Source organism: Odontesthes bonariensis, chromosome 14, assembly GCF_027942865.1.
Source record: "Odontesthes bonariensis isolate fOdoBon6 chromosome 14, fOdoBon6.hap1, whole genome shotgun sequence".
NCBI lineage: Eukaryota > Metazoa > Chordata > Actinopteri > Atheriniformes > Atherinopsidae > Odontesthes > Odontesthes bonariensis.
Genome location: NC_134519.1, coordinates 7,101,525 through 7,114,596, shown reverse-complemented (window position 1 = coordinate 7,114,596; position 13,072 = coordinate 7,101,525). Strand labels below are relative to the sequence as shown.

At 43.1% G+C, this 13,072-nt stretch overlaps 1 protein-coding gene across 1 annotated transcript in view; it reads left to right on the top strand.

Annotated features, from left to right (window-relative positions):
- Positions 1-13,072, top strand: part of LOC142398639 (neuropilin-1a-like) — a 118,852-nt gene that overhangs the window by 23,012 nt on the left and 82,768 nt on the right. The window contains exon 3 of the mRNA XM_075482717.1: positions 12,534-12,715. Within this exon, the coding sequence (XP_075338832.1) occupies positions 12,534-12,715 (182 nt within the window). The remainder of the gene's footprint in view (positions 1-12,533; positions 12,716-13,072) is intronic.

The window sequence follows — 13,072 nt, the reverse complement described above, 5'->3', positions numbered from 1 at the left end:
GGCTGTTAGTGGCGGCTTCATAACATGATTTCCTCAGTGAACGGCGGCGATTTCAGAACAAATCACTTCATTAAGCTACAGGACAACATGTTGTAGTTATGAAAGTAAATGCAGTATTGGGCATATCCTGTGTTTTGTGAATAACTGTTTTATCGTCAATTTAACATTGAAGATGTAGCAATTTCGCCAGAGAATGGGAGAGGCTGCCCGGCTTCCCGTGCTGTCTCTGAATAGCCGCGGCTAGTGGAAACTAACGAAGCTGAACCCTAACCTGTGGTTGTTGTAGTTGCCTGCTTGTATTTTTATGAGCTGCAGCTTGTTGAAGGTCGGCTAATTGACGGATGGTCTTTCAGTGAATGCATGTTGACGGCAAATAATGTTTAAACTGTTCAAACATTAAAGCCTAAAGGGGAAGTTCGTTTTAGTACAATGATGTACGACAACAACTTCCTGAATCTGGATAAAAGTGTGAGTTTTTAAAGCATCGCCCCGCCTCTGTGCTCATGACTAAGTTGCTGTGTGTCGGCGGTTCGGTGCAACAAGTTTGCACCTTTTTTCGCTGAGGTTGTTAAAGGGCGTTTGTGGTTAATGAGGGAAACCGTTGAAAGAGACGGAGGCAGATGAGGCCTGCTGGAGAAAAGTGGGGCTGCCACAACATTTATCAGAGCACTAGATCAAACTTAGCTCCTGAGAATCCGGTTCACAGAGGATCTCCTGGAAGAACGCTCTCACGTCTGGAGAGGAAGGAGCAGAGCAGACGGATCCAGATGAAGGGAAAGAGCGGAGGATGGAATATGTGAACGTCAGAGAATGGGAGGCGTCGCGCCGCTTGAGTCACCGCCGGCTTCACTTCGCTTCGCAGGAGGCGAACGTGGCGGCTCAAACTTCGCCCCCACGTAAACGCTGCCGTGATGCCTTCCAGATGTGCTGTAAGAAGTCAGCCGCAGGGGGGGCGCAACACAACAAAACACGGCATGTTAATGAGTCGTAATATACGAGCGGGGCGGGCTGAGGGTGTAAGCTTACAGCCGAGGACTCGGGCAGAGGCGGGAAGGAATGCAGGGCTGTGTGAGAATTCCCCTTCTCCGTCTGGGTCTGATTTATTTAAAGCAGCAATCCGCCACATCCTTATTTGTGTTACATTTGGCAGCGTTGGCAGCACCGAGCGGTCTCCGCTGTGGTCAGTTTGCTTTGCACCAACTGTATCATAGTTTTACCAAATGGTTGGGAGGATGCGATGACTTCTCAACAATGAGGGTATTTTCAAGTGAAATGAATCTGTTTCTGATTCGTTAGATTGTGCCTTTTCTTCCTTTCTTAAATCAGCCATTGTTGTAAATTATGCTATTTATAGCTGCCCATCTCTCCTAGTTTTTAATTAAGCATTACAGCTGCTGCTTCGGGGGTTATATTTAGAGCATATAGCTTTGGTTTCAGGTAGAAGAAACCATCTCATCTGATTGTTTTAGTCCTTGGGTGAATTTTGCCCAGTTTTCATAGAAGAGAATTTGTTTTCTTGCTTGAATGTGAGTTTTTTTCTCTTTTTTTTTTTTTTTTTTAGGGCTGGGCAACGATTATAATGTTTAATCTAATTAATCACGATTAATCGCATTTGTACACAAAATCCAAAAATGAATCCAAAAGTAGCGTATAGCTTTTAGCATTTAGTTTTATTTTAAATGTGCTGCCATATGAATGAAAGTGCCATAACATTTGTTGTGCAAACACACTTTTAACATCAGCATCTTTCTGTAGTTTTTATGTAGAAGCCTCGCTCCCAGGGCCGCTGATAGGTTTGGCTGGGCCCGGGACAAAATTCTCTGAATGCCCCCCCCGTAGCAACCCACCCACACCCACCTCTACTTTCCCAGTCTCTCATTTATTGCGGATAAACCAAAAGGATTATTTACCACTTTGCCTGGATATGGATATGGACTGAGTGAAGTTATGGCTTTCAAAATCCTACCACAATAAAACTCACGCTATTTTATTCATTTAGAGCTCATAAACTGCACATTTAATCAACCATTTTTACTTGATCAAGGGAATCATGTTAAGGGTACTTTTATTTATCGCCAGACCCGCGTGTATGTCCGCTGAACTTTCTGAGAATGTTCGGGGAACAAGGCGGAGCCCATTCATCTGGCGAGTGTCAAGTCTAAACGAAAGTTACAGGCTACCCCAAAACGTCACGTTTATAACCCATTCGTTACATTCAACTCTATCTAAATGGAAATTTCACACGTTGCCATGACTATATATATTTTAAACAAAATGAGGTTAAACCAGAGCCGCGTTACACTGGCTGTCATTCAGCTGACCGGGGATGATTCTCAAATCAATTCAGCCTGGTTGGCGTGCGTGCCTGAAACATTTGGACATATTTGCGGACTAATGCGCGTATTCCTTTTTTTAAATTGTATTTATTTATTTTATTTTTTGGCCCCCCCCCATTCCTGGGCCCTATCGGCGGGCCTGCTCGCTCCACTGTCTGTTTCCTTGAAGGACTTGCTGCTATCAGTTGTGTGTTTTGCCTTTAAGTGATATTTTAGACTGGAACTACTACGCTGAGAAGACAATTCAACTTGGCAGTGTTTACAGATGACTTTGGTTCTGTCGACTCCGCCGTCTGGAAGAACTTTAACATGAAAATGGCCGAGTAAAAGTTCCATACCCTTCTCCATGTTTGGTGGATCCGCCGATTACTTTCTTTTCCTGTTCCACAGCAGACAGCAACAGACTTTTACAAAATAAAAGCCTGTGAGCAACAGACTTTTACAATAATAAAATAAATAATAAAACAGGGGTGGTCGGTGGCGTAGTGGGTTGAGCCCCATACGCCCCATGTATAGAGGCTATAGTCCTCGCTGCAGCTGGCCCCGGTTCGAGTCCCGCACCGAGCAGCCCTGTGCTGCGTGTTGTTCCCCCTCTCTCTGCCCCCTGCTTCCTGTCTCTCTGAACTTTCCCATCCATTAAAGGCACAAAAGCCCAAAAAATGTTTTAAAATTTTTTTAAATAAAACCTACGTTAAAATATTTATCATCGTCAAATAATTAACGAGTTAACTCACCCGGCGCTAGTTATTTTTCAATCAAAAAACATGGAAAACAAGACGTTTTAGTTAAATCTGGCCCTGAAATGTATCCAGATGGAGTTTTTCATCACCAAGAAACCTGAAGTGAGTCCATGAGCTAACCCACCGGTCATATCTGCCCTTATTAAGCCACAGTTGTAAGCCTTTAATACGGTTCATTGCAGCCCGTGCACAGCTCCATGCTTTGGTTGATGTAGAACAGAGAACCTGGTTAGCCTGTGTTTGGATATAACAGGCAGAAGGCCAACATATAAAGAGTTATTCACAGATATTATCGTCCAGGCTGACTTCAGATATGAACCCTTACAGGATAACAGAGAGCTCCTACATGAGCAGTTCCAAGGAAATGCATTTATTTAGTCTCAGATCAGAATAATCACACACTCTCCTGTAAAAATCCAAATATTTGACAATCTTTTAGAGCTCCGAGCAGTTTTCTGTACCGAATGGTAAACCTGTTTATTTTAATCTGAGAGAGAACCTCAGGTGGACGTTTGAAAAACCGCAGCTTCTGGCTATTTGCTGAAGACCAAATATGTAAAAAGTATGCCAGAAATTTTTCTTTACGTCCATATCTCGCTGAAATGAAACACAAATGTGAGCTGATGTTTCAGGCTCATTATGTTTCTATAATCAGATGATCGTGGCCTGAGAGGCAAAACCCAGGGTAAATAAATGAGTTAGAAGTTTTTTTGATGAACTCAAAGCTTCTTTTCATCTGGTTTGTGACCTAAAAACAGTAGCATGATGGTATTTAAAAAGACTATAGATGTAGAAATACAGCGCCCCTCTGATTGTTTTCTATTAAATCCTTTCAGATCTCTTTTTGAGCCAACAAATGTATACAAATCACCATCGGATCTTTCTTTGTGCTTCCTCCGCTTCCATTAACTCTGCATCTCAAAGGGCAAGAGTCCCAGTTAATAGCTCATGATGTTATTTTAAGCCTCTTGGCTTGAGCCTCCAGATGGAATGGGGACTTTTCAGCCCTTGAGCAAGGCATTTGTTCCGGACAGCTGCGTTTGCAGTTCACAAGCAGCCGCTGTGGTAAACGGGTGATGCGAGGCGATGGAGAGGAGGAGGCTGCGGGGCTGCAGACTGAGAGACTCTCCTTAACTAGAGTGTGAAGAGACGGACCCACTTCATTAAACGACCCGTCTGTGTAAACACCGACCGCCTCGAGGACTGGCTGGAGTGACTGACTGACTGAGTGCAGCCATCTGCAGGCAGGCACACACTTTCCCTCCACCTCCACCTCCTCGTTGCTCTTATTTTTACGAGGCTCGGCGGGGGAGGCGAGAGGAGAGAGGGCGGAGGTTTGATGCCGTGAGTTAAAGCACCGTCGCCAGACTTTACAGCCGAGCGCTCGCGTCCGTTTCTCATCAGGTGTGTTGAAGTGAGGAACCGAACTCGGAGAAGCAGAGAGAGAAAAAGAGGCTTTGTTGGCCTGCGGCACACATCCCTCCGACTGTCTGACACGACACGAAAAGCTAAAGAACTGCGTTATCGTTTAGATTGTTCATAGTCGTGTTTTCAGAGGATGATGTTGCCGTAAAATGTATATTAGTTGAATAAATGACTCGCAGTTTGGAGGTTTATGTCAGTTAAGGGTGGGTGCGAGGCGTGGAAGGACACGGATGCAGACTCTTCAAAAAAACAAAACTTGGTTTATTTACAAAACAGGGTTTAATAAAAAGCCGGATACCAAAAACTAAACTGATGAAAACAAAACATGACTATGGCTTGGAATAACTAGAAAGGTACTTAGCTGTGACAATGACGGGTGAGAATCTGGCAATGAACACGAACAAACCGGGAGACTAAGGCTGTGTTCGAAACCGCATACTTCTCCTACTACTCATACTAACTTTTTGAGTTAGTAAGCGAGTTTGAGTAAGCGAGAAGTTCCCGGATGCATACTAGATTCTCCGAAATGTTGGGTATGCATCATGAGGTTACTACTCAAACTACCCAAGATGCAACGTAACGTGACGTCGCCGATCGTCATTTCCTGTCAAAACGGCAGTTTCAAGCTAGCTACAACGAGGGTAGGTTCACTTCCTGTTTTCAAAACAAAAGCACCAATTGTATGGTAATGGCTTTCCCTATGATAAAAGGCAACGGGTATTTTATTTTGTGAAAATAACCGGAACTGCGTTGCTCACTGCGGCTAGCTTTAGTAGCGCCGAATTCGTGGGAACAAAATTGTAAACAGCCGGTATTTTGTCAGGTTTTCAACACGTTGGGGATCTAAACGACTACTTTCTCGCCTGAAAATGTTTCAAATGTTGCTAAAGTTTACAGAGTTTAGAGCTTAAGCGTCAGGCCGGCTGATTTCAGCTCGGGCAGGAGTGAGATGCATTGTGGGTAAACACTCTGCATACTGTCTGATCGATGAGTATGCAGTATGGAAGTATGTATTATGCGGTTTCAAACACAGCCTAAGTACTGTGGAGGGTGATTGGTGAGTGAGTGCAGCTGATGGGGAAAACACAGGTGAAGGAAATGAAGCTGATGACCTGAACATGGGGTAAGAATGGCAAAACATGGCAAGACTTAACTAAACATGAACTTAAAAACTAAGACGTGACATGACGTAAAACACAGAACTAAAAACATGGGGAAAAACCCCATGAACGTGACAGTTTAACCCTTTAAGCCGAACACTTAGAGGTCTGAATGGGTTAAAAAACGGAGCTTTTAATGTTTGCTCATTTGTGAAGTTTTGGGCTTTTGACGGCGTTTCCTCGCCGGCTGTTGGCGGTAAATTTTAAATTTGTGTTAAAATGTTCCGTGTTTATGATCTGCAGCTTTCCCTGTGTCATCGTTTGAGCTTTTGGTTTATCTCTGGAGGAAACCTCTTACTCGGTTTGATGAAATTAGAGAAGATCGAGGGGTGTTTTTGTAGCCTTTTGAGCTCTAAAAATGAACCATAAAGAAGCAATGTTACTGAGCTGCCGTGTTTTCCTTCTGTCTGCATCTCCAGTGTTAACCGTCTAATCAAGGCGAGGAATCATATTGAATTAGCCTTATTTACTTGTTTATAAAGTGTGTAAAGTCCTCAGTGTTGTGACACTTAGCGTTTGGAAAAGAGTCACTCGTGGTGAATCCAGAAATGTCTTCATATTTGTGCTCGGTATCTTTCTCTGTTCAGCGTTTGTTGAACAGAAACTTTCCAACGCAATGCATCAGATGTGGGAGAGAGAAATACACTCCCTGTGTCCAGCTCGTAAAGACGCTCTTTAAACGCTGCTGGCAGGCTCAATGTCTACAAACTAATGCTGTTAGCCGTGAGGGAGACCATCAGTCAGCAGTCTGAGGACGACCAACCGTCTGGAGGAGCCTCAGTCAAACCCTGCTGATGAAGCTTCGCTGGGAACGCCAAAGGTGTTTTCATCTGCTCCGGTCCGGCTGTAACAAACGCTTTAAGGCAGCCGTTTGTTATTCATCAGGCCGGGTCTGGAGGCTTGTTTTCGATTGTGCATTTCTTCAGAGAAGAGCCTCATTAGTCATACATTCCCGTGATTCCACTCATTCTTACCTGAGAGCTCCCGACTCTTTGACTTCTGGGGGCATGTTTTGGATATTCGACCCAGCTTCCTCTTCTCTGAAAGGTCAGAGGTCAAGCTCGGGCCCTTAAAACGGAGTTCCCAGAGCTGCCGCTGATGTTTCTGTCTCAGATCAGCTCGGACTCCTGCAGACACTGCTCTCTCTCAAAGCAAACTGTTAGTTTATTTGAACAGTCAGTTTTGGTATGGGTAGTTTGGACTCTTGTCTCTCTTGCGAAGCATTTGCTGGCTCCGTTAGGGAAATAAACAGAATTAAGTTGTTAAAAACAACTTAACTCTCCAAGGTTTAACCCTTTGAAACACACGTACATGTAATAGATTGAGAGAGACACAGGATGTGTTCGAAACCGCATACTACATACTACATTCTGCATACTCATTCGATCAGACAGTATGCAGAGCGTTTACCCACAATGCATTTGGCTCCTGCCCGAGCCGAAATCAGCCGGCCTGAAGCTGATTTCACTTAATTAAAATTAAAATTAACTTTCATTAAAAGCTCCGTTTTTTAACCCATTCAGACCTCTAAGTGCTCGGCTTAAAGGGTTAAACTGTCACGTTCATGGGGTTTTTCCCTGTGTTTTTAGTTCTGTGTTTTACGTCATGTCACGTCTTAGTTTTTAAGTTCATGTTCATGTTAATCAGCCGGCCTGACGCTTAAGCTCTAAACTCTGTAAACTTTAGCAACATTTGAAACATTTTCAGGTGAGAAAGTAGTCGTTTAGATCCCCAACGTGTTGAAAACCTGACAAAATACCGGCTGTTTACAATTTTGTTCCCACGAATTCGGCGCTACTAAAGCTAGCCGCAGTGAGCAACGCACTTCCGGTTATTTTCACAAAATAAAATACCCGTTGCCTTTTATCATAGGGAAAGCCATTACCATACAATTGGTGCTTTTGTTTTGAAAACAGGAAGTGAACCTACCCTCGTTGTAGCTAGCTTGAAACTGCCGTTTTGACAGGAAATGAGGATCTGCGACGTCACGTTACGTTGCATCTTGGGTAGTTTGAGTATGAGTAGTAACCTCATGATGCATACCCAACATTTCGGAGAATCTAGTATGCATCCGGGAACTCAAAAAAAGTTAAAGTTAGTAGGAGTAGTGGGAGAAGTATGCGGTGTCGAACACAGCCATAGTATAAAATGTTACACCGTCTTCACCTAACCCCTTACATAAGTAACAGTGTAACAGGTGCCATAGAGGGTTAGGAACATATTACCATTACTTCTGGCAATGTAAATTGATAAAAATATTTTGGGGTATGATCTCACGGGAACGGAGTGGCATCTTTCAAGCAAAGGTGAGGAGGGACCCTGGCCTCTTCATCCTCAGGCCTCTTCATCCTCAGGCCTCCCCTCAAAGGAGGCGACTCTAACTGAAATTGTCCTGATGGAGTGGTCGGTCGCCCGTCTGCACGGAGCCAGCCATGAGACTTTGCAGGGCTGGGAAGCAGCATACAAGTTAGTTAAAGAAAGGGTGCAGCACCACTGACCTTGATTTCTTATTTATTTTTTTATTTATTATTTATTTTTTCTCTTGTTTGTTTTATTTTGCGGGAGAGATCCTGGGTGGGAGGTTCATACTTAGTCGCCAGGGGTATGGAGGGTTGTTATATTGTTGTTCCTCTCAAATATGTAGGTTATTTCTTGTTAAGGAATAAAATAATGCATTTGATGAGAACATAGAAATATTTGTACATTTCTCAATAAAAAAAGTTGATCACAAAAAAAAGGAGGCGACTCAAACCCGTTTGACCTTTGCTTTTCCCATTAACGCCGTCCGTTCACCCGTAAATCAACCGGAGTCACATGACGTAAACAAATTCACATAGATGACTGCACAGATTTTTATTTATTTTTTATTTTTTTACACAACACAGTTAATTACATGAAGGTATATAGGTTTATGTTCATTATAGGAATGAAAAACAGTTTATTTTGGACTGGCAGCAGTTTGTGTTGACATGGAAATGAGCGGTAATCTAGAAAACTGGCGGTTTTTTAAAAATTTTTTATTTAATTAATTTTTTTTTTTTTTTTTTTTTTTGTTAGAGCGCTTGTGCGCCCTGGGCGGTCGCCCACATTGCCCATAGCAAAAACCGGCCCTGCTATACAGAGCAATACGAGGAGGGTGCCTGTTTGCACTGTGGGGGCAGATGGGGGGGGCAGTTAACTGGAAGATTTGCCTGCTTAGGATAGATGAATGTAAATATTTTACTGTATTTTATCTATCTTTGTTACTGACATGATGGCAAAATAGTATATTTTGTGAATTTTGCTGAAAACCAATAACACACGTAAAGGCTGAAAAACGTCGGTAGGCAGGGATTATTAGCAGAATTGGGCAGCAACACACCTTTTTTACACACTTGAGATGGCGTGAAGGGGACAGTGGGAGGACAGGATGCATGCTGGGAGGTCCGCTCAGCCGGCATGAAGACAGCAGGAGACGGATGAAGCCTCGCAGTGGAACCAGCCTCCCGTAATCACTTCCGTTTTCATGCTTTCTCACTCACAGACGGAGGAACATCACTTCCCCTCTTATAGACTATCTAACTCTGTTCACGCTGCACTTTCATAAATCAGATTCTCTTTTCATTTAGCCTCTTGAGAAGGAGCTGATGTATATTTCTTATCAAACAGCAGCTTGTATGGATGTTCCTTCTGCTTTCAGAACGCTGCGTGTAGTGAGATATCAAACTTAAGAGGAAGTCATATTTTCTCTGAATGTGCAGATAAAGCAGAGCTGCTTTAAACTCAGAGGCTGGTTAATGCACTTTCCATCATGGCGCCGTGTGAGTTGTGTGTGACACATTCTGTGCAGATACTGGCTCTAAACATTAACATTTTCAGCCTGCAGAGAAAGCGGTTGAATAATTCATCTGCTGAGAGTTTTTCTCTGTGAGATTTTCCCGTCAACGTTCAGACTCTTAAGTACCATCGGCTACGAGGATGAGAAGACCAAAACAAATCTGGCCTCTCAGCTGACCAGACTAGAATTTGTGAAAATCCCCCCAATTCAGTCCAGATCCAGCAGCTCTTAGTGTGAGAGAGACAAATATCAACATGAATTTCTTTGTGGCTTTGCAGTCTGAGGCCCCATCCACACGTAGCCGGGTATCTGCTTTTTCTACGTCTGGACCTGTCATCCACATGAAAACGCATGAAAACGCATCATAAACGAAGATTTTTAAAAACTCGGGGCAAAGTGAAGATTTTTGAAAACTCCGTTTATGCATTTGCGTGTAGACAGAGATAACCGGAGTTTTGCGTTTTCGAACGTCACAATATGCGCCAAAACAACAACAAATCTGCTCTGACGTCAAACGTGCGACCTTTGTTTACTGAAGAAGCATGGATGCCTACAGAACTGTGGTGGTTATTATTGTGCAGGCGCTGTTTACCGCCTTGATTGTACACGCCCAAGTCGTACTCCCAGAGGAATGGCGTGACAATTTCCGCATGTCCCGGTCCTCACTCCTGTCGCTGTCGGAATTATTACGTCCTCATATCGAGGGGCAGTTCACTGTCATGCGATCACCTAGTGTGCTCAAAAAAGTGGCGTGCACACTTTATTATTTAGTTGACGAGGGCAGATTACGCAAAACAGCATTTGGGTTGTCAAGACAGGTGAAAACGCAGATGTTCGGTTATGTGTGGAAGGTTTTTTTTTTTTTCGAAAACGAGGTAACGTGCATACAAATGATTTTATAAACGGAGGGGGGGAAATATTCGGTTTTAAAAATACCCGGCTACATGTGTACATAGACTGAGTGCTTCTTCATTAACAGTTTGAGAGTATGGTGCTTTGTGGGGGTGGAGCAATTTCCGATTCTTAGATGCTTCGCTAATCGGATGTGGACGAATCTGAATCGATTCACAAACGTTCAAATTTCGATTATTTAAATGAAGTAATACAGACGGTTCTAAAATGTAGAACTAAAGGACTCAGTATGCTTCTCCGTCCTTTCGAAGTTCTCCGTCGGGATGTCGGATACCAAAGGCAGTTCACCTCCCGATCAGTAGGCGTCGCTACGTTAGACGACCCAATCTCTTGACGTCTATGGTGAAAGTGGTTGATTGGTTGTTCACCTTCCGGCTCCGTTCCACTCCTCACAGTGAACGATGGCGACCGAGAGAGAAAGACTGTTGTTGGAGTTGGAGCTTGTTGATGTTGAAATGCAAATAATTTTGACCAAATGTTGACCGGCACACAGTAAACTCTTTCAGAAATGGCGGCGTTGTTGTTGTGAGAGGACCAATCACAATTGTTAGTCGACCAATCACAACCTCTCCGTGAGTCTCCGGCGCCTCGGCGGATAAATAGGAATTTTGGCCGTCACACGCAAGCAACGGAGAGCGTCTCCGTTAGGGTCTCCGTCGCTCTCCGTAAATGACCATAAATCAGGATTTACGGCAGTACAACGCAGCTACGTCATGGAGACGAACGAGACAACAACAGCTTCTTAAAAATGATACGTGCTTTGAAAGGCCTCAGACATGCATTTTATGGCCAATGTGTTTTAGAAAAGAAATTTACTTTCCCTAAGATGGAACAAATTTGTAAAAAAAAAAGACGTATTTTTTGATAGGAATGTTGGCCGACGCACGCAAGCGATGGAAAGCGTCTTCGGGAGGGTTTCCGTCGACGGTAGCCTTTCTCGGACGACTATAAATCAGGCTTTAGAAGTGTGGAAACACTTATTATGACGTTTTCAAGGTGTAGTGCAGGGAAATGTGATCCTCCATGAACACGTGGTCTTTTATTTTGTTTCTGGGCGCGACTTCAACTCTTGTTTCTTATTACAAATGCACTGTTTTTCAAAATTGCCAGTTTTGAATGTTTATTAGAAGCCCTCAACTCTGACAATGTTTAAATCCAGGCTGAAAACAGTTCTATTTGACAACTTCTATTTGCATATGACAACTGGAAGTATTTTATCTCCACTCTTCACTTTTAAATGAATCAATTAATGATTATTTTTTATGGGTTTTTTTGGAATGATTTTATTTGCCTTCTTGTGATTTTATGTAGCTGTAAAGCACTTTGAATTGCCTTGTGTACGAATTGTGCTCTACAGATAAAATTGCCTTGCCTGAGACAAAAAGAAATGTTGTGAAAAAGTGCATCAGTATACATGAATTAAAGACCCATCAATAATCGTTTTATAATGAAATCAAGTTTATTTGTATAGCACCTTTCATGTACAAAACAATTCAAAGTGCTTTAGATAAAACAAAAGCATTACAGCAGGGAGTGTAAGAAGCATTAAAAATACATAAAAGAATATGAAGAGAAACAAATAAAACAATTTAAATGAACTTAAAAACAAGCAACAGTCCAGATAAATTAAAAGATCGAATCGTAGCTCCTGAATCGTGATCGAATCTTCAGGTGCCCAAAGATTCCCACCCCCAGTACTTTGTAAAAGACTCGATCCATCTCTCATTCCTTCATATTTTTCTTCCAAGCAGCAAGACTTCCTTGTAATCTTTTAAAGTGGTTCTCGATCAATAGTTCTCTCTGAAGGTCTCTTCAGTCCAGCCCAGAGAGATATGTTTTTTTTTGTTTGTTTGTTTATCAAGCCACTAAACACTGACCAATGAATCATTCAAGGATAAAAAAGGTAACTCGTCAAGGGATTAAACGGACAACTTGGCAAAGAACCAGTTTTAAAAGGCACCGTGAGGCGCTTTGTTCCCAGCAGCCTGTCACAGGGACGCATCATTTGTTCACATTTCTCTCATTGCATCTTTGAAAAATGTCACAAAGGGTCTGAAAGACATAAAATGGTATTGTTGCACCAACAAGGTGACCTGAAAATGATGATGTTCAGTAACTGAGACGTTATCCTCTCCTCCTGCAGGTACGACTATGTGGCCGTTTACAACGGCGGGGACGAGTTTTCGCCCTTATTGGGGAAGTTTTGTGGGAAAATCGCGCCGTCTCCGATCATCTCCAGCGGCAGCCAGCTCCTCATCAAGTTCGTCTCCGACTACGAGACCCACGGGGCGGGATTCTCCGTCCGATACGAGGTCTTCAAGACAGGTGCGTGGCGGTCTGTGGAGATGTGTTTGGTTTGCGTGGGCAGCAGCAGAACTTCAGCCTGAAATTAGATCGCAGCTAATCAGGTTTCCAGGAGTTTATCGCAGATAATCACTGTTTGAACACGTCTCATGAGGCAAAGGAAGTAGCAGACGATTGAAATATTAAATCACGCCTCTGATTTTTCACTGAAAAGTTGGGCAGTTTTGGCAGTCGCTTCGAACACATATTAATTCATTTATGTTGTGTTTAATCTGGAATTGTGGAGATTCCACTGACACTAGATCAGCGGCTCGGGATGTAAATGAGCTCCCGGGTCGGGGATCTTTATGGATTTTTTGTTGACATTTTGGATGCAGT